The sequence below is a fragment of the Grampus griseus genome (assembly GCF_964374135.1).
Source record: "Grampus griseus genome assembly, chromosome: 12".
Lineage (NCBI taxonomy): Eukaryota > Metazoa > Chordata > Mammalia > Artiodactyla > Delphinidae > Grampus > Grampus griseus.
The window spans coordinates 393,603-419,274 of record NC_139006.1 but is presented as its reverse complement, the minus strand read 5'-3'; the positions used below and the strand labels follow the sequence as shown (position 1 = coordinate 419,274).

Sequence of the window (25,672 nt, the reverse complement as noted above, 5' to 3'; positions counted from 1 at the left end):
GGGGTCGGCAAACCTCTGTGAAGGGCCAGATAATAAATACTTCAGGTTTTGTGGCCACAATCTATCACATATTTTTTTACAACATTTAAAAAATATGAAAACCATTCTTAGCTTGCTGACTGTACAAAAACAGCCCTTATGGGCTATAGTTTGCCAATCTCTAGACATTCAAGTATAAACTGGAAAACATCTAAATTATGCAAAAATTAACCAGAAGAAAAACATCAATCAGAAGGGTAGCCATATTTTATGAAATACATTAACTTTGGTAAAGTCACATTAGAAAATCACTTGAATGCAAAATTGCCCTTAGTATTAAAAAATTCCTTAAAACCCTCCAAAGAAGTCAAACTCAAGCTAGTAAGGAAAAAATGACTAAAAGGAACATCTATCAAGTAGAACAGGAAATACCAGAAACGTAATACTTATTGTTTCTAACTGAATCTCAGGCAAATGAGCCATTTGGAGAACAATCCCCCATCCATCTCTGTGCTAAGGCAAGGTCTGAAATGCTGCTCTGGAGGGAAGATGAAGACGACCCAAACAAGGGGCGGAAGGCTGGGATGACAGGATGACATCTGGACAGGCCAGACGTCGCTGTGAGCCCCCAGCTGACACCTCCCACCAGCTGTCATCATACCACTGCCCGGATGATCACTCAGGAACAAAAAGGTGAACCTGCTGCCCTTCCCCTAAAGACCCTGGGCCACCCTATAGAGAAGTTTCAGGGACTTTGGAGACAGCTACTAAGACATACTAAGACATACCTGTCACCTAGAAAGAGTTCACATCCAGATTCACTAAGGTGTCTGGAGTCCCTCCAGTTAGCATACCTTAAGCCTCACTCCTCACTCATTTCATTGGTTCTTGGACGTGAAAGTAGTATCTTTTGGGAACTCCCTGGTGGTCCAGTGGTTAGGACCCAGTGCTCTCACTGCCAGGGGCCTGGGTTTGACCCCTGGTCGTCTGGGAACTAAGATCCCGCCTGCTGCGCCCACACCCACACCAACCCCTCAAAAAAGAAAGTAGTAACTTTGTTCCTTTCAAGTTGTTCTTTAACTCCTATTTGTTATTCAGCCTAGACTCCCTTCTCAGGTTGGTTCACAGAGAGTTCCCAAAGTACATGACAGCTGCAGCTGACAAGAGCTGCACAGTACTTCATAGTTTGCAGAGCATGTGCACACGTTCTTGTTTGAATTTTGCCTGGTGAATCTGTCATAAGGCGTTTCTTGAAATCAATCCTAGAAATGGTAAGAACTGCAAAGTACTGAAGTAGCTGAATACGTTAAAGTGTTGAGCAGGACCTGACAGAGACCCAAGATGTGCCGCATCCAAAGGAACAGGACAGCGAAGCGGGAGGCGCCTGGGGCCTCCAGTCATGTGACACGCTTTGCATATGGCATTTTCTAACCATTATGTGATGGACTTTACAGTCACTATATTCTGCCCTGTAATTTGTAGGAACGCCTACCATCATTTTTTAAAGTCTCTTGACAATAAAAAGTTAAAATTCTCCAATGGCTCCTCATTGCCTACAAAATACAGTTCAGGTAAACTGGCACGAAACCCTTCACTTGCCTTCCTCTCTCCCACATCACACCACTTTGTCCCGAAAGCCTTCGCCATCTCTGTGAAATTCTCCCACCTCACCAAATCGAGTCACTCACTGCGAGCACCACGCTCTCCCGTCCTAACTAGACCAGACCAGGCCCCGTGTTCTCTGTCTCGGCGCCCAAGCGCCACCACACAATAGGTGCACAATAAACATGCCGATGAAAGAAGCCAATGTGCAAGGCGAGACGTGTAAGCGGACTGTCCCCCCTCCAGCCCCCCGTGCGTCACCTCTTGGAAGTTGGTGACCTGCTCCATGGGCACCTTCTCCTCTTCCTCGATGGCGTGACGCATGGTCTTCTCCACCCGCTGCAGCAGGAAGTCAAAGGCAGCAGGATTCTAACACAAACAACCAAGAGAGGACATGAGTAAGAGAGGAAAATGCCCTCGCACCAAGTAACCTGCCTCAGGTGGGACGCTACAAAGAGAATGCTCCAGAAGGAGCCAAGTGCTCGCCCTACAGCACCCTAAAGGGCAGGCCAGACAAAGGACGGCTGGCAAGGGGCCCAAGGGGCAAGGGCTTTATTTCAGCCCTTGTGGGCTGGGTCCTTCCTGGGTCCGCCCACAGCACTGGCGGGAAGAGGCCCAGCTTCAGGAGTCTCAGGAGGGGCGCACCATCCGGAACCGGCAGGGGATATCGCTGCGGAACACGCCCGACTCCAGGGCTTCCACGTGGCCACCCACGTAGGTCTCGGCATCCAGCACGTGGCCATCATCTGTCAGCTTGCTGAACTCTGGCTCCTGCTTGTTGGGGAAGACGATGTTGGCGTGGAAGGCCTGTACCATCAGCAAGGCCTCACACAGCGTCCCGGAGCCCTTCCGCAGCACCTACGGGGGAAACGCCAGGCTTTAAGCCAAACACCAAACTCCAACGGCTGCGTCCACATCAGCTGCCTGGGACCACCCCTGGCAGGCAGCGGGCCAGGAGAGGCACTGACCTCATCGGGCTCCATGGGGATAATGGTGCACAGGGCGAATATAAAGGGGTGGACGTACTTCATGTACAGGTAGTATGTGGCCACTGCGTCTGACACCGAGTAGGTGGCCAGCGTCTAAGGAGAGAATATCAGAGAGTAAGGTCAATGAGGCGCCCAGCAGGCCACCACCGCCAGCCAAAGGGCTACTCAGCGAGGCAGGGCACGTGCCTGGGGCTGCTCAGTGGCCATCCGGCACATGTCCTCGGGGTCCAGCTCCACGGGGTCATAGCCCAGCTTGGCTTTGGCAGCTGCTTTGAGGTTGTGGCTGCCCACGGGAAGGTAACTGTCCCTCTTCACCCACCTGGGAATGAGAAAGAGCAAAAGCCAGAAATGATTCTGAGACGAAGCCCAGGAACCTGTGAGAGGCTGCAAAGCCGGACACACCACAGGAAGATGCAGGGTCCTGATGGGCACCCAAAGATCTCCAAGGCGTCACGTGGTGCAGGCCCCTTGTAAAAAGCTTTCACCCGGATCCAGTCAATTTCACAGACAAACCCACCAACAAGGAGATGCCAGAGCCAGTCCTTCCAGCCCCACGGCCTTCCTCTCAGCCTCACAGAGAAATGCAAAGGGGGGCAGGCAGGAACCTGCGCCCTCTGGCGTTCTGGATCCCTCCACAGCTTGTCCCCTCTACAGCCAGGCTCTGCCCTGCTCTCCCCGCCCCTCACACCCTGTCGTCAAACTCTCCTCATCCTCTTGCACCATCCCTTTAGCACAGAAACACTCCAGGCCACCTCGCGCCCATCTCCACCTCTTCCCCCATGACACACACCGTTGTCTCTCTAGGACCCACATCTTCTTACTGGCAGCATCCAATCTCACCTTCCTTGGCCTCTCTGCCCTGTGGGCCGTCCTCTCCCTCAGAAATGCCCCACTGGGGCCTCCATGGCGCTGCTGCCTCCACTGAGGGTGCCCGCTTCTCTTTTACTTCTCTTCTTGAGAATCTATCAACTATCACTTTTTTTTTTTTTTTTTTTTACCACATCACAGTGCCCCCCAGTCTCCAGGCCCTCCACGTGGGTAGGGCTCCCAGGCCTGCTGCTACTCGGAACCTGAGCTGTGTTCTATTCCCCCATAAGCCCACCCCAAGCCCTGAGAACCAGAGTTCGCCATGCCTCCTGCACCTGTCCCCAAATCTAGAGATCCCCAAGTCCTCGGCTCTCAAATATCTCTAGTCCAGCCCTCTTCACTCCTGTGCACGTTATGACCCAGCCTGCCCCTTCAATCCACGTGCCGTAACACCAGGGCTAAAGAGAAAACGCATCAATGGCTCCCCATGACCACCAAGATAAAAACCCCTCCCCACCAGGCACAGAAAGCCCACGAGACCTCCTTCCACTCCAGCCTTGCCCCTCAGCACTCTGGGTCACTTTGCACACTTGTCCTCAGCCTGGACACCCCAGCCTGCCTGGACACCATGCACGAGCCTGACTACCACATCCCAACCTCGTGTGGGAAGCCAAGGCCCCTCCACGAGCTCCCATCGCACCAGGCCTCACTCTACCAGGTCTTTCTTTCTGGTCTGGTTTCCACACCCTGAGGACCAGTGCTCAGCATGTGTTTGCTGACTGAATGAAGGATGAACAAATGATGAAAGACACATCCCGGGACCTGGGCAGAGCCGGCAGCCACTGTTCTCTCAGATGATGGGAGCTACGTCTTGTGGACAGGACCAGCGTGTGCGAGGAGGGAACCTTGGACCTCACTCACAGGAAGCCCTCATGAGACACTGTGACCAGCTGCCAGGTGAGCTGTGGGGCCTACCTGAGACAGTCCATGTGGATGCACTGGGGTGCTTTGTACTCCCCCTGGCTGTCCTTCTGGAACCCAACCTCCTGGTACATGCTCAGTCCATGGACCGCTGCTCTGGCCTCCACAAACGGCCTAATGACGAGAGGATGGACAAGCACGTGGGGCAGTGAGTCTCTAATTCCTAAGAGACCGGGAAGACTGCCCCTAGGGGGCGCCTCACGCGAGCTCCTCTCAATTACAGTGCGGAGCCCGCCCGCGCTACCCAGCGGTGCTCCTCCCCCCCCCACCCCCAACCCCCGTTCTGACTCACCAGTCAAAAAAGTCCCCATTATAGGTGACCATGATGTTGGGTTTGGTCTCCTGGATGTGTTCGAACCATCTTTGGATTAGATGAACCTGAATTCAACAAATCTTAGCAGTCAGAGGGTTGCTTTTACTCTCCTTCAAGCGATTTCCAGGCAGCTCTCCAAAGCTGAGGAGCAGCAACCTCACGTGAGCCTGTTATTTCCAACCCAACAGGGCCTCCAGGTGAACGAGGACCAACCACTGGGGACTGAGTCCAGCTGCTGCTATGATTAGAGGAATGCTGAGGCCTAAGAGGGTCACCAGGCCTGCCTCCCCTTCCCACTCTACCCCAAACATCAGGCAGTTTCCCAAGTGACACCTCTACCTCATCAGGCGCATTGAAGACATAGAAGGGCCCTTCATATTCTGGCTTGGGGGTGAACTCGAAATCTTCTATATCTTCTGAGACGATCTCCCTGTTGGTGATGAGGTAGCCCTGGGAAGTTCATTAGCAGTCAGTATGAGTTAGAGACACAAAGCCAAAGACACACCTCTCACACGCAGCCCAGAGACTCTCGCTACAAAATCTCTGCAGCAGCTTGAAGCGCCCTGGCTTTCCCAAGAAGAGACACTCCACCTAATCCTCAGATTTGCCTGGAAGGCAGGGCGTGGCTGGATGTTAGAACAGGTTCTGTGGACTCCACTCACTCATTATTCACAAAAAAAGTACTAACCAAGGGTGGACACTGTTCTGGTTTGGGGACCAGCTATGGTCCTTGTTCACAGAGAGCTTACATCCCAGAAGGCACCACTCACCTGACCATCAATCATATAGGAAATCATCATAATCTGATCAGTCTCAGCATCGGGAAACTTGAGGGGCAGTTTGGTCGTCTCAATGTCAAATGCTAAAACCACAGGGTCCTGAAGGGACAAAATGTAGCATTAAGTTGGCCACAAACCAAGCTGAGCTCTGGAGACCCTGTGGTCCTCTTGACACCCACCACCTCCACCTCTACTGCCAGTTACTAAAAGTAAGAGTCAAGCTGCTGCCGGGAAAGGTTCAGGAGGAAGTGGGACTGGCATCTTGGGGATGAATGACCTATGTCCAGAATACCATGAGGATATGAAAACTTAAACATATGAAAAAATGCTAGAGTAGCTGTTCACAGGAAAAGTCTAGAATTACAGAACACCTGAGTCTCAAAGCTCTTTAAAATGCATCACTCATTTTGTCCTTTATGGCAACCCTGACAGGAGATTATGATACAGAACTGACAACTTCATTTTGGATGTGAGAAAACAGAGTATAGACTTTCCCAAGATCACAAAGCTGTCCCCAAACCAGTTATGAATCCACTTTTCAACATATCACTTTACTATTAACCACCCAAAATGGAAGTCAGAGCTTTCCCTCAAATGTTCCGATCCAGCCTAGCTCAAATACTGACGTCACGTGATGATGTCTGTGTGCAAAGTCAAATTATACTGTCAGGTCAGAAACTGATGAAAAAAACAACTACCCCATAATTCTTTTAAGAAGGTATCTGAGGAAAAAGAAGCAAACAAACCTTTGAATCAAATTCACCTTTCAGCACAGAATTCACTCTCCAAAAACAACTGGAAAGTTTAAGATGGAAGAAATACAAGTAGTACTTACGGGTCGTTCAACAAGGTCATCGCGGCGGGCAATTTCCACTGGAAAGGCACTTCCTCGGTACCGGATGTTGTACCAGTGAGCCTGCAGGACGTGTGGTGCATTAACTAAAGACTTCTACATCTGTCCAAGGAAGTCAACTCTATGGATCTATCCTTCAGTATCACCTCCTGGCTATCAGGAACTGCCCACATGCAATAGCCCACTCACCACATGGATCTTCAGGTCAATGGAGAGGCGGATGTGGTAGGGCACATCGTACTCTCGCATGTCCACAATGTTGTCCAATTGGTCAGAAATCTTCTTAGAGGCTTCCTCTTCGTCAGTAATCACACTGCCCCCTTGTAGAACACTGCAAAATAAAGACAGCAGCTTTTTCAACTATGCTCTGCTAGGGGCTGGAGGGGGAAGACCAGTGTCCATACAATGAAAACACTAAAGTTTTACAACGTGGCTGAGATGATCAGGACAGGCCCTTCGTAAGGAATGACCTTGGATGAACCCCACCCCACCAAGCAGCAGGCCACAGACACAAGGAAATTCAGTATACTTAGGACATTCATTTTATAGGACGTAAGTTACACCCCATTTAAAAGAGCAAAGAAAGGAAACTGTTACTTGGGAGGCATGTCTACAGATGTGACCCACCCTCACTGAGCTTATTTCTTCATCAAGAAAACGAGGATGACAGTGACAGGCCCACCCTGCAAGAGCGTCACGAGGTACTAGCCACAAAGCTGTAGGCACGGTGAAGTGACAGGTAAACAGTGACTATTTCTGTATCATAATTATTCTTACCATATCAAAGAGGGAATCATTGTCACTAGAATATTCACTCCAATATTAGCCCATTAAGCTTTCAAATACCGAATGGACTATTAAGGGGGGAAAGAAAGGCAATGGGTTTTAGAGAAGGCAGGCCTCTGGGGACTCGGTCTCTGGTTACAACTTGCAATATTCTGAAAAGTAATTAATGGGTCACTGTGGGGGGGTAGTGTGCAGAAATGTTCAGGGTCCCAAACTGATCAACTTTTGTCAGAGGATACAATTAGTTCTTCTGAAGTCATCTTAACTTTTTGTGTGCCTTTTTTAAAAATTGAAGTAGAGCTGATTTACAATGTTGTGTTAATTTCTGCTGTACAGCAAAATGATTCAGTTATACATATATAAACATTCTTTTAAAAATTCTTTTCCATTATTGTTTACCACAGGGTATTAAATATAGTTCCCTATGCTATACAGTAGGCCTTATTGTTTATCCATTCTATATATAATAGTTTGCATCTGCTAACGCCAATCTCCCAATCCATCCCTCCCCCCCCACCTCCCCCTTGGCAACCACAAGTCTGTTCTGTATGTCCATGAGTCTGTTTTTGTTTCGTAGATAAGTTCATTTGTGTCATATTTTAGATTCCACATTATAAGTGATATATAGTATTTTCTTTCCCTTTCTGACTTACTTCGCTTAGTATGATAATCTCTAAGTCCATCCATGCTGCTGCAAATGGCATTATTCTATTCTTTTTTATGGCTGAGTTGTATTCCACTGTATATATGTACCACATCTTCTTTATCCATTCATCTGTCGATGGACATTTAGGTTGTTTCCATGTCTTGGCCATTGTGAATAATGCAGCTATGAACATAGGGGTGCATGTATCTTTTGGAATTATGGTTTTGTCCGGATATATGCCCAGGAGTGGGATGGCTGAGTCATATGGCACTCTATTTTTTAGTTTTTTGAGGAAACTCCATACTGTTCTCCATAATGACTGCACCAATTTACATTCCTACCAACAGGGTAGGAGGGTTCCCTTTTCTCCACACTCTCTCCAGCATTTGTTATTTGTAGTTTTTTTTGTTTGTTTGTTTGTTTTGCAGTACGCGGGCCTCTCACTGTTGTGGCCTCTCCCGTTGCGGAGCACAGGCTCCGGACGTGCAGGCTCAGTGGCCATGGCTCACGGGCCCAGCCGCTCCGCGGCATGTGGGATCTTCCCGGACCAGGGCACAAACCCATGTCCCCTGCATCGGCAGGCGGACTCTCAACCACTGCGCCACCAGGGAAGCCCTGTAGACTTTTTAATGATGGCCATTCTGACTAGTGTGAGGTGGTACCTCACTGTAGTTTTGCTTTGCATTTCCCTAATAGAGATGTTGAGCATCTTTTCATGCGCCTGTTGGCCATCTGTATGTGGAAGTCATCATAACTTTTAATTAGCCAAGATTTCTTCTTAATCTCTTACCCTGTTTCTTATTACTGTTGCTGTCTAAATATTTAATGAACAGTGTTTGTTGTCCTATATTTAAATTTCTCTGTATAATACCCAGGGATCTCTGGAGAAGATGTGCTATGTAAATATAGGTATTTAATAAAAATTGCAGACATCTTAACACTTACTAAAAACCATGAAAACAGACTGTGTTAAGATGGTGGGATTAGAAATCTAAAATGTCTACTGTTACAGCAACTAAATTTGGAGCCACAAATCTACCCTCTATGTAAGAAAAAAGGGACAGCTAAAATACAGCCTGGGAATCCACCATTTATTTAACACAAAGGGAACATATAAGAAAGTCTACCAGGGCTTCCCTGGTGGCGCAGTGGTTGAGAGTCCGCCTGCCGATGCAGGGGACACGGGTTCATGCCCTGGTCCGGGAGGATCCCACGTGCCGCGGAGCGGCTGGGCCCATGAGCCATGGCCGCTGAGCCTGCGCGTCCGGAGCCTGTGCTCCGCAACGGGAGAGGCCACAACAGTGAGAGACCCGCGTACCGCAAAAAAAAAAAAAAAAAAAAAGAAAAGAAAGAAAGTCTACCTAATTGCTCAAAACTGTTTCCACATTGAATGGAGCCAATCATTAAGGTAATTTTATTGCTGAGTTTTCCCACCTCCTACCCATCTTGTAAACGTAGGAAAAATGGGAAACAGTCCTTGTGGACTGACTGGCTGCTCTGCTTATGTGAATGAAGCTTACCTGGTGAGCATAGCCGTATAGGCATCACTGGTGTGGCCCTGTTCCCGGTTTTTCTTCACAGCAGGGGAGATCTCCTTCCTCACTTTGACAAGGTCCTCCACGGTGTTGAAGGACAGCTTAATGTAATTTCGTTTCAACCCAACCAAGTGATTTGGCTACAGAGTGAAGAGATGGTGCTCATGAATTCAAAGAGAAAAAAAATACTACATTGGGGAGAGGAAATAAGGCGAGACGATTCAAAGGTAAATAAATGATTTGAAGAGTTGGCAACTCCAAAGCACCGTGTTCAACTCTGCATGTGGCACCAACTATGCCACTAGAGTTCTCTAAGAGGATACAGGGACAGTCACCAAAGCCCATCATCTATACTGTCCCACAGGTGTGGAACTTGTCCTCTTCCCATCTCACCCCATGGGCAGGGTGGACCCGGCCTCACTTACCCTGAAAGGGCTGGGTGATACTCACCAAGTCCAGATCCTCTTTAGGGACAGTCTCTACTTTAGCGATTTTACCCTGAAACTTCTTAGAGAGAAAAGACGAAACTTCTCGCTCACAACCCTAAATCAGGATCAGAATGAAAGGACTTCTCATTAGTAAAATCTATTTCCTTCCTTGCTTATTTCTCTTGAAGCCTCTTTATTTCCAGTTTTAAATCCCCCCACAAAACGAGGCACAGGTCGTTTGACCTGATGCCATGAACCACAGACTTACCTTTCTGGTTGCAATGTAGAAATATGGCTTATAGGGCAAGGCCACCTGCAAGAGTCACACCCATTCAGGGGGGTGATGAGAAAGAAAAAAGGAAGAAAAATGAAGACAGGCTGTTTGCTGTTATACCCGTGATATAGCCTAGCCTAGATCCAATGCACCCTTGACCTTGACATATCTTAAGAGAGACAGTGCAATAGGAAATTAGGACCTGCACATATCACAGGGGCAAGAGTCTAAGAGACACAATGCTGCTCATCTTTCAGTCTTTCTGAGCTAGCTTCTCTTAGGACAACTTAAGTGGTGACTAATGTGGCTCCAAGGGGCCCATGTCCCTAAAGGGCTTCAGGAAGCTGCACACCGCAAGCCTCCCAATCCCTCTCCTCACAGTTGCAGAGCTAAAAGGACACTTGCCATTTTGAGCCCAGCTATGCCTCATTACTGAGTGGTTGTTAGCTTCTTGGATGTCAAGGGCTTACCTTAAATCTGCTCCCATCATCTTGAATAAAGTAGTAATCCACTGCACTAACTAAGCGTTTATCTTCATCTAAAATCTCCGTCTACAAGAGAAGCAGTCAACATGGGCACAAAGTTATCCTCTACACAGCACAAGAGCCTTTTCCTCCTTCTCTGGGAAACTGAGCACTTTAAAAACAAAATCTTTCTCTACCCTTTTGCATAAACACTACTGGCCCCATTCACAAGAACCGCATCATAACAGCCTCCAAATGGGAATTTCTGTTCCCCCCTCATCTTTGAAAGCTTTATTCTTATGGGTAACAGGGATGCCCCTTACCTCAGTCTTCCCAGTGGCCTCTTTATGACCCAAAGAAGTTAGAGAGGAAAGCAGGAGAGCTACGAACAATCCCATCTCTACCTGTATTGCCCAGACAACAGGTTCCCACTGGGGGTCACCTACTCTTCAGACAAGGGCTATGCCACAAGGGGTGCAGCCATCCTCCTGAATGGAAAGAGGAAGATGGAGGAAAAGCACAGGTGCTTACAGGGTGCATGTTGATAAGCCAGCCTGTCTTCTCACCAGGCTCCTTGAGTCTCTCAAAACCAAACCGCAGATCCATCTTATCTGTCCATTGACTGCGCTCCAGGCGCTTGAGTGCCGAGACAGAAGTAGAGGGGCCATCGTCCCTGAGTGAAAGGAGAGAAATCCGGTCTCCGCTGATCATGACACTATCTACGCCCGCAGCCCTCAGTCTGCCTAGTGTAAGAATTTCGTTTGTGACATGGTAGGAGCATCCCTGAAAAACCTCACATTTGGCAAAATAGCTCATTAAGATAACAGGTCTCAGGAAAAAGATGACTGGGGCAGAACCCTCAAAACTCGTTTACCTGTGCAACCAGAACACTAATAAAAACAACAATCTTGGCTGGACACTGCTGCCTCGTGGGATATTAAAAATGCACAAAGTCCAGTACTGCAATCTGGGCTTTTATCCCAGAGAAAAGTCGTGCTCATACCAAACACTTGCACGTGAATGTTCACTGCAGCTTTGTTCATTACAGACAAAAAGCCGAAACAACCCAGGTATTCCTCAACAGGTGAATATTTAACCCTTGTTTTATCCTTCCCATGGGATACGATTCATTGATAACAAACTTACCGATACATGCAATAACCTGGATGGGTCTCAAGGGAATTATGCTGAGTGAAAAAGCCAACTCCCCCAAATTGCATATTTTATTCCACCTATACAGCATTCTTAAAATAACAGTTAGAGATGGAGAACAGATTAGTAGCTGCCATGAATGGGGGAAGGGAGGTGGCTGTGGCTATAAGAAGGTAGCACGAGGGATCCTTGGGACAGAACTGTTCTGCGTCTTGATTGTGGTGGTGGTGGTCATGAATACACAAAGTGCACAAAACTAAATACACACACATAAATAAGTGTACATGCATTGTTGTATCATGTCAATTTTCTGGTTGTGACATTGCACTCTAGTTACATCAGATGTTACCACTGGGGGAAACTGGGTTAAGGGATCTCTGTGTAATTTCTTACAACTGCATAAGAATCTACCACTATCTCAAAATAAAAAGTTGTTTCTTTATTTTTTAAATGTTAGTTCCCAAATTTAGTTTGTTTCTTGGAAAATGCAATTAACGGTATCTACCACACAGGATTTTCATGAGCATTAGAGACAATGAATGTAAAAGCACTTTGAAAAGTGCCAAGTTGGCAGCACAGTATTATGTATGAAAAAATGAATGACCAATGGAGGGGAGTCTAGTTCTACCAAAAAGGAGCAGTGATGATTAAATCACATGATGCATATGATGTGAGGATAGGATTTTTTGTAGCTGAGTGGGTGCTTGATATAGTATGTGTGATATTTACTGAAGATCAATAGAAACAGAGGGGAATATCTGTTTTTTGTCATCTACAAGGTAAAATTCTGTAATGTCAGAGTTATTTGAAATAACTTGAATGAACTAATTCATCTGTGTTTTCAAGTCGTGTAATTTGAGTTGGAAAAATATTGACTGAACACTTTTCAGGTACTACCCTGTGCAAGGCACATGTAAATAAAGCACAGTACTCCTACACACACTGAAGTGGCTACAGCACATCTGGGAAAGCGCATTTCACACTAGCAAAGTGCAACAAGGAGGTCTGCAGTGCCTGAGTGTATAGAGACAGCAGTGACCCAGGCTAGGCCGTTTTCTCTTTTACCTGGTTTATAAACATTGTAAGGTAGCTTTAATTTCTACACAGCAACGTCATTAACCACGTTTTTAAAGAGCTGTTTGTTTTAAATGCACAACATGAGAGGAGAGGTCCTGGTTTATGACTGCTGAGCACAGGAGAAAAGTGTAGCCTGCCACCCGAGATGGGAGGGAGGCCCTGGTGCAGGCGCTCAGATGAAATTTTCTTCAAACAGAGCCAACAGTGCACATGTCTGTGCAACACTCCAGCCAAGAGCTCTTTCCTTCCCTACTGCGGATTCCAACCCCCTTGCCTAGAGAAAATTGCAAATGAACCAATATAATCTCCACATGTTACTGATATTCTCCTGTTTACCAACTACATATGAGCAAACTGGGGTTACAGAAACTCACCTGTTGTGGCAGAATAAAGTGTACCTTAAAAACACAATGTATCTTCTGGGACGCCTGAGTCTAGATGTCAGTAGAACCACATATGGATAAAAGTGGGGATATAATATTGTTCTGTGTGAGAGGAACTATCTCAACTGAGAAGGGAAATCACTTCTCAGCTCAGTACATCTGCTTCAAACTTCCCAAGCCTTTCTCTGGTTAGGATTTTGTAAATAACTCTTCATACAGATTTGATCATAAACCTTAAATTAAGTACTTGACGAAGACTTTCCACCAACAGAACTATCCAAAACTGTTCTGATTCCAGAGGCTGGGATGATCCCAAATTGTTCACAATCTTTAACTCCACAGGTGTGATCCCATCTAGATCGACCAGAGTAATTATGGCTTATCTATCTTCAAAACAGAACAATTATTTTATTAGCATCCCAACTTAAAACACAAATGCTAGGGCTTCCCTGGTGGAGCAGTGGTTAAGAATCGGCCTGCTAAGGCAGGGGACACCAGTGCGAGCCCTGGTCCGGGAAGATCCCACGTGTCGCGGAGCAATTAAGCCTGTGCACCACAACTACTGAGCCCTCGTGCCACGACTACTGAAGCCCGCGTGCCTAAAGCCCGGGCTCCGCAACAAAAGAAGCCACCGCAATGAGAAGCCCGTGCACTGCAACGAAGAGTAGCCCCCGCTCTCTGCAACTAGAAAAGCCCACGTGCAGCAACAAAGACCCAACACAGCCCAAAAAAAAAAAAAAAAAGCTAGTCTCTTCTTTAAACTGCAGTTCTGAGATTCTGGACCCTATATATTTTTGGCAGAAGGCCTATTTATTAGCTAAGCCAACTATATTCTGCACTCCTCAAAAATGTACAGCTAAGAATTGATATCCCTTGCCTTTTTGTCTTTTTTTTATTTTATTTATTTTTGGTTGCATTGGGTCTTCATTGCTGTGCTTCATTGCTTTCTCTAGTTGCGGCAAGCAAGGGCTTCTCATTGCGGTGGCTTCTCTTGTGTGGAGCATGGGCTCTAGCTGCACGGGCTTCAGTAGTTGTGGCACGAGGGCTCAGTAGTTGTGGCTCACGGGCTCTAGAGCGCAGGCTTAGTAGTTGTGGCACACGGGCTTAGTTGCTCTGCGGCATGTGGGATTTTCCCGGACCAGGGCTCGAACCCGTGTCCCCTGCGTTGGCAGGCGGATTCTTAACCACTGCACCACCAGGGAAGTCCTGCCTTTTTGAATTAATGTAAATAAATGAGCTACTTTATAAACCAGTGAGCAGAGAAAAATATGTCTGTGCAATCCAAGAAAGGAAGCAGTCTAAGAAAGCTAAGTATACAAAATAGAGACGAGATTAAAAAGAAAAAAAAAGATCTGCACTAAGCCTGTGCAGAATTCATGCCTTTAATTACTGCAACACATTTCACTAGTTATTAACTTATAAACAAAAGTGGTCAGAGAGTTGTTTAAGAAAAACTCCTTTGCCTGAAGGTAGTCCTTGGGTCTATCACCTCCACTTGAAGAACAGAATGACCTATTTCAAGATTAGGATCCTTATTTTTCACAAAAGATTACAGCCACCTGTTGTAGGCAGGACACTTGACAACCCTCCCCCCTCAGACGTCTATGTCCTAATGCAAGGAACCTGTGTTATCCTACATGACAAAAGGGAGTCTGCAGGTGTGACTACGTTCAGGAATTTGAGATGGGGATCACCTGGATGGGCCCACTGCAATCATAAAGGGTCCTTACGCGAGGGAGCCAGAAATCAGAGCGAGAGACTGGAGATCCGACAGTGTTGCTTTTGAACGTGGAGGAAGAAGCCTCTACGAACTACAAAGGGCAAGAGAACAGATTCTCCCCTCAAGCCTTCAGAACGAAAGAAGCCCTGCCCCATCTTGAGTTTTAGAACTTCTGACCTGAGAATACACTGGTACAGTGTAAGCCACTAAGTGGTCGTCTGTTACAGCAGCAGTGGGAAACCAACACACCACCGCACGGTATGGCTTTAAAATCTCTGGATCCACCTTCAGTCAAAACCGCAGAAAAACTGTATTCCAGGCCCTGCTAGAGAACACAGGTAACTTCAGTCTGAGGCCCAGATCTTTACCCAGTCAAGACTGAATGAAGGGCTACTTACGGAGAATTGCTCCCGGGCGTGCGGCCCTCTGTACTAGTAATACGTTCCTCCAAATACCCTGGGTTCTATCTTGGCATCAAGTGTTGGATTAAGTGGACTCGAAAACTGCTCACTTGGACCACACCGCCTCTCAAAACTTTTCTCAGGAGCCGCATAACTCACTTTTAACCCCGCGATAGTACAAAACCCGAACGACGGAGGCAACCGTAATAAAGACAACCACCGTTACTGACCGCTTACGACAGGACCGACACTGTCCGAGCGCTGCGCCCAAAGTCCACAGCGGCTCTTCCTATTCGGCAGCGGCGCCACACCGCGCTCAGGGCCGCCGGGCCCGCGCCAGGCAGCGGGCGGGACCGGGAGGCCGACGCTGCGCGCCTCCACCGCCGCGACTCGAGCACACAACGCGCCGACCACAGCGCGCGCCCGGGGCTTGGGCGCCGACCCCAGGTTAGGCTACACCGCCTCGGCGCGCTCCTGGCGTGGCCCCGGGCTTCTCCCCCGGGGAGAACGCACCCGCAGCGCAGCCCCGCACGAGCCCCGCTCCGGCGCGTCCCTCCCCACGGCCCCGTCCCAGAGACGCATAGTCTCCGCTGAGCCGCCGCCAGGCCGCTCGCCGAGGGCCCCGGACACGGCGCCGACAAGGCGGCACCACCGGGACGAGGGGCGGCGGCGGAGAGACGCCTGACTCTTAATCCGGAGCCCACGTCGGGCGGCCGTGGGGAGCGCCCCAGGCGCTCTCGCCGCTGCTCGCGGAAGCCCCGCGCGCTGAGGAGGGGGCGCTCCCGTGCCGCCCGCCCCCCGCCCGGGAGGCCGGGCCCCCCCCTCACCGGCTGGCCTCGCCGTCCGAGCCCGGCTCCGCGCGCCGCCGCCCGCTGTTCCTCAGAACCATAGCTTCGAGCTGGCGCCAACTCCTCCGCCGCAGCTTCCCCGTAAAAATTTGGCGCGCTCCCACCAACTCTCGCGAGAGACCGGAAGCACACCATCGCCCAATCAGAAGGTTCGATGCGCCCCGCCCCGCCGAGCTCCAATCGCCGCCGGCGCCCGAGGCGGAGGTGGCCCGTTAGGAACTCCCGGAAAAGTGCGCGGGTGCTCACGCGGCGCGCCGAGGGGTGTGTCCCGGGGGCCCCTGCGGCTCGCGGCGGGGCGGGAAATGTCCGGCCGTCCCAGCCCCTTGCCCCGCACCCGGAGCCCAGTGGGGTCGGTGTCCCCGGCCCGCGCTGCGCCGGGAAGGCGATGGCGCCGGCGGCGTCGAAGCTGAGGGCCGAGGCCGACGTCGGGGCATTCCCGCGGCGGGCGCTCGCCCAGTACCTGCGCCTCCTGCGGCTCTACCCGGTGCTCACCAAGGCGACCACTAGGTCGGCGCGGAGCGGCGGCGGAGGGGACGGGCCTGGGCGGGGGGCCGGAGCTCGGACGGCCCGGTGACGCAGCCCCATAGGTGCATCCAACGTGGGGGTTTGAGCGTGAAAGGCAAAATCTGGTGCGTCCAAACGACCCTCCAGAGGCCTTAAATTAACCAGAAAGCTCAGCACGTGCCGTACTGTATATTCGGTTCCGAACCGTAACTCTTAGACACCCTAAAATGTGGACCCAGGGACCAGACTAAAGGAGTGCACGAGCCGAAGGACCCTGCAGACCTCGGGGCCTCCAGCCCCTCTGCCCCGGAGGTGACGGCCGTCCGGGGTGAATGGGGCCCCGGGAGAGAAGTCTGTCACCCGCCAGCCTGCGCGGCGTCCGCTGCTACCTTCCGGCTTGTTAGTACCTGCTCTTGTTTTGAGCACTAGAATGAACTAGAATGGGTTGAGGTGAACGCCTTTAGGAAGTGCGCGGGAAGCCTGGACGGGGTGGGAGGTGTTATGGCTTGTTTTCTTTGGCAGCTTTGCATGTGGGAGAAAGCCGACACAGCGCTCTCGGTGCTCGGTTAGGTCGGCCCTTTGATTTGGAGTACTGAGCTTTTTGTGAGACATCCCCCCTTCATTACTTTCAATTAGTCGACTTTATAAGTTTGTCCCCTTTTATTAATTTAGCCGTTCATACTTGTGCACAGCTGCTTCCTGTGTGGGGAGCATTAGCGGTGATTAAGGTAAGTAAGTTCCTACCCTGACGGAGCTTGTATTCTAGTAAAGAACTAGACAAAAAGCAGATAAATGTATAACACAGATAAAGTGGTCAGGGCAGTTTTTATCTGAGGAGGTGACATTTAAACAGCGGGTGCAGAGGTCCTGAGGGAGGAGCTAGCTAGTAATGGTGGAGTGGAAGGTGGGTCTGTGTCCCTGGAGAACATGAACAGTGAGCAAGGGGGACGATGAGAAAGAAGTAGGCAAGGACCAGATCAAGAGGCTCCTTACTGTCCCTTCTAAGAATTTTGGATTTTATAGCTTAGCGAGCTTCTCAGAACGCAGCTGTAGACCAAGCCTTTGAGCAACTGGGCCTGTCTCCACCTTTTTATTTGAAAATTTTATTGTGATAATTGTAGATTCACATACAGTTGTAAGAAATAATACAGGGAGATCCCTTGTATACTTTTCCCAGTTTTCCTCATTGGCAACATTCTGTAAAACTGTAGTACAGTAACCCAACAAGGACACTGGCATGGATACAGCCCATAGGTCATATTCAGATTCCCCCAGCTTTTCTTGTACTCGTCCATGAGTGACTGTGTGTTTAATTCCATGCAGTTTTATCACATGTATAGGTTTGTGTATCCACCACCATAGTCAAAATACAGAAAAGTTTCATCATAAGGATCCCTCCTGTTGCCCTTTTATAACCACACATGGTAACCTTTTGCAAAATTATAGGATAACATCACAATCAGGATATGACACTGATACCACCCACCAGATGCAAATCTTACTGTGCTCCTGTGTGTGTATATTAAATTCTGCCGTCTCCACCTTTTCATGTAGGGACCTCACATTTCGGCTGCTCTGATAAGGGTTCATCTCTACCCATCCCCAGCATGTTCTTAGAACCGCCATGCTAATTACGTGCAAGAACAGATGCCCTCCTGCACGTTTTCTGAATACCTCTCTGTCCACAGTGGCATTTTGTCAGCACTTGGGAACTTCCTGGCCCAGTTGATTGAGAAGAATCAGGAAAAAGAAGACTGCTCTCAAAAGCTAGATGTCAGAGGGCCTCTCAGATATGCCATTTACAGGTGAGTTCCATAAAGGGGCTGGTTTACCCAGTAGCAGGCTAAGTGTGACAAAGCTAGGATATCAAGACCTGGAATTATCTACCTCAGAAAAAGTTTTTTAAGAAGCATCGAAGTCATCATGGGAGAAAGTCAGAATGGTGGATAACATTAGCTTCACTTATTTTATAGTTTCATTTGGTTTTTGTTTTGAATTGCATGGGTGAGGGTGGCCATTGTAATTGGGCTGAGAAACCTGAGAGCAGATAGGTCACCTGAACCTAAAATCAGACTTCAAGACCCAAAGACCCTGAAAGAGGAAAACAGACTCGAATATGGCCAGTTAGTTTCTGTTGTTATTTTCATAGCATAAACATCCAGAAGAGAAATACGTACGTATCCTGAAAACTGTCGTTTCTGAACCACTTTTTGAATTGCAGAAGCACAGAGATTCAGAAGCTTTACCTATTAAATCCACCCTGAGTTCTCTGGCGAACAGTAGTGTTTGTATAGATGGATTATTTTGAAGTCTTTTGCAACAAGAGTGATTTTTTTCAGTTCAGAATTCACAAATAACATTTTGTAAGCATGCTAACTCGAGTTATCTCAGCTTTTTCCATAACATATTTAAAGTCCTAATCCCCCCAGAGAGGGGGAGTGTATCAGAATCACCTGGGAGGTCATCCAATCACAATCTTCCATCCTCAAGACTTCCGTTCTCTTCCTCCTGAGCAGCCCTGCCCTGGGCCACTTAACATTCCGTGAAAGGGTGGGGAAAGACAGGGGAGAACTGCTCGTTTAAAGACTCTTCACTGCCGAGCTGGGAGGCCCCTGGGCCCTCGCCCATCTTTTGATTCTGGACTCTGTGGGGCCTCAGGTCTGTTTTCCCTGTAGGCGTGGTGGCTGGGTTCAGTTCTCTCCTGAGTGCTCTGTGCTCTTTGCAATGAATAATCCTGATACAGACAAGCCAGTGCACAGCACCAGGTTTCAGCCCTGATAATGATCCAAGAGAGACTGACGACAAGTTCTGACACCAGGGATGCTCCCATTATCTACCGAGCACCTTCTCTGAGCCAGGCCCTGTTCTAGGCACTGCAGACACAGCAGTGGACAGACAGACGCGATCCTGTCTTGTGGCGTTTACCTTCTAGGGGTGAAGAGAGGGCACTATATAACTAAGCAAATGAGACCATGACAGTCAGTGATCAGTGCTCTGAAGAAAATGAGACAGGGCCTGGAGTAGAGAGTGGCTGTGATGGTGGTGGGTTCATTATTCAGGACAGTCGGAAGGAACTCTCCAAGCCAACGTGTTGAGAAGGAGCCAGCCATGTGACAGCTGGGGTCAGGAACGAGCCTGGTCTGTCAGAGGCAAAAAAGAATGCCTGGAGAGGAGTCATAGAAAGCGTATTTTCTAGAAGGGCCACACAGACCTGTGTGGTCAGTGCTGAGGGACTCAGGGTTTAGGGTCTGGGGTTTGGGGGTGAAGCTGGCCCCAGGATGGGTGTGTCCAGCTCAGCCCCACCGCGGGCCTCAGGTTCTTTTTCACAGGGCCGCTGGGTCACTCCTTCCACCTCTTCGTGGGGACTGGATCCCTCCCGAGGCCCCCTCGGCAGGCGTCACGAGGCTGCTGCTGGGCCGCCTCCTCTTCGCACCCGCCTTCCTGTCATCGTTCTTCCTCATCGTGAACTCCCTGGAGGTTGGTCTCTGCCATATAGCACTCATGCAGGCCAGCTCTTCTTTGGACAGGGATGCTGTGGTTGGAATGCAGAGGCTCTGTGAACTTTACACTCAAACTTAAGTTTCACATTGTCCTCTGTGAACGTCAGAAGCAAAGCACAGTCGTATTAGCAGCACCTGTTGGCCTGCGGTGGCCGTCCCAGAGAGTGGGCTGTCACACGTCCATTGTCACAGTTATAGCCCAGAGTATCAGTGATGCTTATCACTCCTTACACCTGCTGGCAAGTCTCAGCACTGAATGTGTTAGTAAAGAAGCATATATACTGGTCTGTCATAAAATTTTTTCTGAATATTTTGATAGCTGTACTTCAGTATAATTGGTTTCTTTGTAGTCCCACATATTTTATTTTATACGTTACAAAACATCATTCTGAGAAGTGGGTCCGTGGGCTTCACCAGACTGCCAGAGAGATCCATGGCACAGAAGTTCCAGCCCCCTAGTGGCCTTGCAGAAGCCTGTGGTCACTCAGGGTCTGGACATCACAAGTGCTCTGAAGAGGCAACTTACCAGTGTAGACTTAACATCACAACGGAAGACCTGGGAGGTGCGTTTGCCCAACCTCACTCCACTAACTGGCTCCCTCACCATCCCCTCTCCACCTCCGTGCCCGAGACGTGTCATGTTCTGCCCTGAAAGTAATTCGTTCAACCAGTCACAGCAGGTGAATGCTTCTCACTTGGGTTTTATTTTGAAACCTCACCTCAAGTTCTTATTAGTAAGGAGAACACCCGTGCTGTCTAAAGTGACCCTGGTGGGCAGTAGAAAAGATGTTTAAACTTCACTGTGATTGCTAATAAATCCCTGATAGTAAAAAGAAATATTTGGGAAGTCCTTGGGAAATCAGAGGTAGGAGAAAGTAGAGGGTGCCCATATTAGGAGTGAGGGTACCACAGCAGTTTCTCCCTTTTTTTTCCTTCCAAATAGGAAGGGAGTATATTTCCATTAAAGAACAAAAACATTTGCCTCTACGTATGTGGCAAATGTTACCAAAGTGCATAAAGTACCCACCACATCATGAGACACGTGGGCCCGCACTATCCGTACGGCGCGCGCTACAGGTGCGTCTGCACCCAGCATTCTGTGATGCAGACGTTGTGTTAGACTGCAGGCCGTTCCGCCCACCGTATGCCTGTCCCTTTTGTGTGAGGATTCCTGCTTGGTTAATTCCGAGAATTGTTGTCCCAAGAAGGCTGTCGTTTTCTGTCCTCCCTGCAGTGGTGCAGAATAATAGCATCAGCAGACATTTATTGAGCACTTGCCTTGTTCCAAGCTCTGCATCCAGTGCTTCAGGTCTTTGAGCCTCTCATCAACCCCACCTGACGGTTGAGGAAGCTGAGGCCTTCAGTTATTTGCAGGGTAAACACTGGCCTGAGGTCGTGTAACGAGTCCGTGAGTCAGGATTCAGACACAGGTTTTGTGACTCTTGAGAGCTCCTAACCCTTGTGGCTTTTCCCTCTGTGTGAAGTTTGTTTCCCTACACTTTTTTATTTTAATTAATTAATTTATTTACTTTTGGCTGCGTTGGGTCTTCATTGCTGCGTGCAGGCTTTCTCTAGTTGCGGCGAGCGGGGCTAGTCTTCGTTGCGGTGCGTGGGCTTCTCATTGCAGGGGCTTCTCTTGTTGCGGAGCATGGGCTCTAGGCACGTGGGCTTCAGTAGTTGTGGCTCGCGTGCTCTAGAGCGCAGGCTCAGTAGTTGTGGTGCACAGGCTTAGTTGCTCCGCAGCATGTGGGATCTTCCCGGGCCAGGGCTCGAACCCGTGTCCCCTGCATTGGCAGGCAGATTCTTAACCGCTGTGCCACCAGGAAGTCCCAGGTGTTTGTCTTTTAACTTCATATAAAGTTAAATTGTTTGCATAAGTTATATAAATAAAGGGTGTTACGGTGGCTTTCTCCATACAGGAGTTTAAAAAATTCATGCATTCAAATCTGTCATTCTTTTCCTTTGGAGGCTTCCTTAAAGGAAGATAATGGAAATATTCTCCTATACTTTCCTCTAGTATTATGTTTGTTTTTAATATAGTGAGAGATATACTTCAGTCTTAGTTTTTTCCACTTAGATAGCAAACTGTCTCGTTACCATTTATTGAACAGTCCCCAGTATAGGAAAATGTTAACTTTATCATATTCTCATTCCCATGTGTACAGGCCATTATCTGGGCTCTTTGTTCTTTGCTGGATTCTATTCATTTCCACATTTCCATGATTTGGTTTGTTTTGGGCTGTTGCTACTAGACTTTTTAATTGCCATAATTTTACAGCATTTTAAAAAATTTCTAGTAAGGTAAGCCTTCCTTTCTTATTCTTTTTCAAGATGGCTATTCTTATGCATTTATCCTTCCAGATGACAATTAGAATCAATTTACTGGGGTCCATTTTTTAAAAGCTCCTGACAACTTTCGATTGGAAATGCATCAGCTTTGGAGATTATTTTGGAAAGAATTGACAGCTGAGCCATCAGCAGAGCAGTTCTGGTGCCCAGACCAGCAGCGTGAATCACATCGTCAGCTCAGCTCTCAGGGGTCATTGGGCGAAGGTCGCGCACAGTGTGAGCGCTGTTCTGATGATTTTCCTGCTGGATTGTTAGCTCCTTGCTGCACCGCTGCTCAAGCACACGTGTGTGCTGTGTCCATATAAATGGAACACACTGCAGTTTTAAAGAAATCACTGTGTCAGGCTTTGGGGCCCCGGTATTGCTCACGGTCTGCGTTTCCCCCTGCGTTCCCCACTCTCCAGGGGAAGGACGCGGCCGCCTTCACTGCGAAGATGAAGAGAGGATTCTGGCCGGCGCTGCAGATGAACTGGCGAGTCTGGACTCCAGTGCAGTTTATTAACGTCAACTAAGTCCCTTTGCAAGTAAGGCCAGCCCGGCACCGCGGGGCCAGAGAGGGGCTTCGAGCTCCCCCAAAGCCCACCCCCGCCAGCCTTCTTTTCGAGCCTCAGGGTCACCCCACGTTCCGGATTCCTCCTGGGGCTTTCCTCTTCGCCCGGAATCGTTACCGGTCTGGATTCTGGCAGGCAAAGTGACATAGAAGGAGGGGCCTCCCAAGCGGCGTCCACGCTGCGCCCTTTCCTCCCGGGCAGCGCTCGGCTTTCTAGGGCTGGATTGCAGCCCGCGCCCACGAAGCTGCGGGAGGGCAGCCTCCCCTGCAGGGACGTCAGGGCCACAGCGGGGCGGGGCAAGGGGCTCTGAGCCGAGGGTCGGAGCGTCTGGGTGGGGAACCTCTGCAAGCGGGACCGCAGGCCGCAGGCAGGCTGCGGTGAGGCCGCCCTCCGGTTTGCTGAAGGCCCTGCCGGTGTCCACTGCCTCCACACGCAGTACAGCCCATCTGTGTCTGGGTCCCAAGACCACTGCCGGGTGGACGGGCTCACAGCCTAAGTTTATGAGGGCCACGCAGCCAGGATGCACAGCTGGATCCTGGGAATCCATTGCTGGCATCCTGTGCTCCCTCCCTCCCTCCCCTGAGGACCACACAGAGCAAGCCCTCACCCACCCGCAAAACGCAGGCACGTGGCGTTTCTGCCCAGGGTTTAATGGGGGCTGGACACGTGGGCACCGCCCCCTGCACCAGAGTTCCCTACACCCCGGGAGGAAAGGCAGGAACCCCACATGAAATCCAAGTTCCCAGACACCAGCCGAGCACCAGCCTCTCAAACAGGCCTTTCCAGGGATTCCCAGGCCTCAGGCCTGCTGTGTTAACCCTTTTCTGCACACCATTTAAGTAACCTACCTGAAACTAGCTCATACAGGCTGATTTCCATCCTGCTTTAGGGAGAGGAGAGAAAGAGACCTGGGGCAGGAGCCCCCTTGGGAAAGAGGTACCTTGCAAGGGTGGGAAGAGGGAGGGGACGGGCTTGGTAATCACACACACACCCCCCAAGGGGTAGCAGAAAACCAGAGGCAGCGATGGACAGCAATAGCTGATGCTGCAGGAAGTTAAATCAAAATAAAAATCGGAATGTTTCCATTGGCTTTAAAAATGGCCTTCCCAAGAGCAGCTTCAGTGGCTCGATGGGGCTGAAGCCAGATGGCTGAGAACTGATGAGTGGGTGGGGAGGTAGAAGATAAACTACAAGTCTCAAAAAGTCTCTCGGACTGTTGGGAAGCGGAGGGGAAAATGGCAGTTAGCCGTGGGCCAGGGGAGGAGAAGGTTTTGCAGCTAGGAGAAGAGTGGCCACGCTGCATGCAGGTGGCACCCCAGGCTGCCCCAGTGCCGGGGGTGGGCGTGGGACTGCAGCGTAAGCAGAGAGGCACTTCAGGTGGAAGGCTCGCCTCCCCTGTGAGCACAGCAGAGAGAGGAGGTCACTGTTCACTGGGGACCCCGGCCACACCTTGTCTTCCCTCTGGGAGGGGGAGGGGTGGGGAGGCTTGGGGGGATGGGTATTTTGAGGGGAGTAAAGAAGTGGTCACCTTGGTGCTGCGGAGGATAGGAGAGGAAGCTGATTGGAGACGGGGGAGCCAGGAGAGGCTGAAGACTTACGTGCAGGGGCCTGGGGCCTGAGGCAGGTGAGAAGGCAGGAGGATCTAGGTTTTTCCAGGGAGTGCCTCTGAGGAACAAGAAGGGAAGGAAACCAGGGCTATGCACTGTGGTTCTAAGGCATATAGAAGATGAAGTAAAGACATGAGAAGACAGACCGGCTGAGGACGTGGAAGGGTCTATGGCAGGGAAAGTAGAGAGGCTGGAAAATGGAGTCCTTCTGACTAGTGTAGGGACAGTGCCGCAAGCCTGGGGTTAGAGACCTTCCTAAAAGGTGGTTGCCGGCGCGTGCTTAAGGGGCAGGGAGTTTATTCAACACATATGTATTGAGCACCTGCTGTATGCCCTGCTGCTCTAGACTCTGGGGCTACAGTGACTAATGAGATAGACCAGACTGCTACTTTCATGGAGCTTATGTGCCTGGGAGACCCAGTAATTGACTACAGGTGATTTCAGGTGGGAGTATGCCTGTCAGATCATAGAAGCAGGGTAGTGGCATAGGATGGGTTAGGGTGAAGAGCAGGTCGTGGGGTTGTCAGGGAGGAGCCGGGTGAGGCCACCTGCATGACTGGTCCTGGGGTGAGAGGCTGAGCCAGGAGCCGAAGTGCTCAGTGAAGGAGTATTTTCCCTGCTGTCCCGTAAACACCATCAGGCAGGGACTGTCCTCACCCCTCTCTGCTGGGCCCCATCACAGTGGCTTGTACGCAGTAAAGGCTCAGCAGGTACGGCAGTGGGTGCGTGACTGACCCGCGACTGAGCTCTGTCCTGGGGGGTGGGTGCCTGATGAGTGTGCCCAGGGCCCTGCTCTTGCTGCAGCCCGTGTTCTCTCCGGCAGTTCCGGGTGCTCTGTGCCGACTTGGCAGCTCTGTTCTGGCACACCTACCTGGCCTCTCTGCGGAAGTGAAGATGACCGGGAGAGGTCCTCAGACACACTGATGACGTGGGGGGAGGGGGGAGGGGGGTGCGGGTGAGAGAGCAGGAACAACCCAGCCTGCCTCTAGATCATGTGATTCAAGATGACCCTAAAATGACGGATGGAGAAACAGAAATCTCTGAATGTCAGAATCCGTTTTTAAAAAGGTGGTCCCTGTCCTCAGGTGGTGCTCCCCTAAGAAACTTAAAATACAGTAGAGATGATTTCACCTCTCACCTTGGA

General features: G+C 49.8%; 2 protein-coding genes across 3 annotated transcripts in view; one reads left to right on the top strand and one right to left on the bottom strand.

Moving 5' to 3' along the window:
- POLE (DNA polymerase epsilon, catalytic subunit) overlaps positions 1-16,058 on the bottom strand; it is a gene marked incomplete at its 5' end in the record, with an annotated part of 54,544 nt that extends 38,486 nt beyond the window's left edge. For both annotated transcript variants that reach the window (XM_082667949.1, XM_082667950.1), the window contains 16 exons: positions 1,843-1,950; positions 2,227-2,439; positions 2,550-2,663; positions 2,757-2,889; positions 4,353-4,472; positions 4,651-4,736; positions 5,011-5,121; positions 5,442-5,549; positions 6,286-6,366; positions 6,493-6,634; positions 9,256-9,410; positions 9,721-9,813; positions 9,967-10,011; positions 10,443-10,523; positions 10,968-11,109; positions 15,997-16,058. In XM_082667949.1, the coding sequence (XP_082524075.1) occupies positions 1,843-1,950; positions 2,227-2,439; positions 2,550-2,663; positions 2,757-2,889; positions 4,353-4,472; positions 4,651-4,736; positions 5,011-5,121; positions 5,442-5,549; positions 6,286-6,366; positions 6,493-6,634; positions 9,256-9,410; positions 9,721-9,813; positions 9,967-10,011; positions 10,443-10,523; positions 10,968-11,109; positions 15,997-16,058 (1,794 nt within the window). The remainder of the gene's footprint in view (positions 1-1,842; positions 1,951-2,226; positions 2,440-2,549; positions 2,664-2,756; positions 2,890-4,352; positions 4,473-4,650; positions 4,737-5,010; positions 5,122-5,441; positions 5,550-6,285; positions 6,367-6,492; positions 6,635-9,255; positions 9,411-9,720; positions 9,814-9,966; positions 10,012-10,442; positions 10,524-10,967; positions 11,110-15,996) is intronic.
- Positions 16,059-16,323: 265 nt separating this feature from the next.
- On the top strand, positions 16,324-25,672 carry PXMP2 (peroxisomal membrane protein 2). Its single transcript, XM_082667638.1, is given in 7 exon segments — positions 16,324-16,524; positions 18,210-18,326; positions 19,837-19,880; positions 19,883-19,998; positions 22,775-22,879; positions 22,883-22,894; positions 25,352-25,672. Coding segments are annotated over 7 exon segments (585 nt in total). The 5' UTR covers positions 16,324-16,402; the 3' UTR covers positions 25,421-25,672.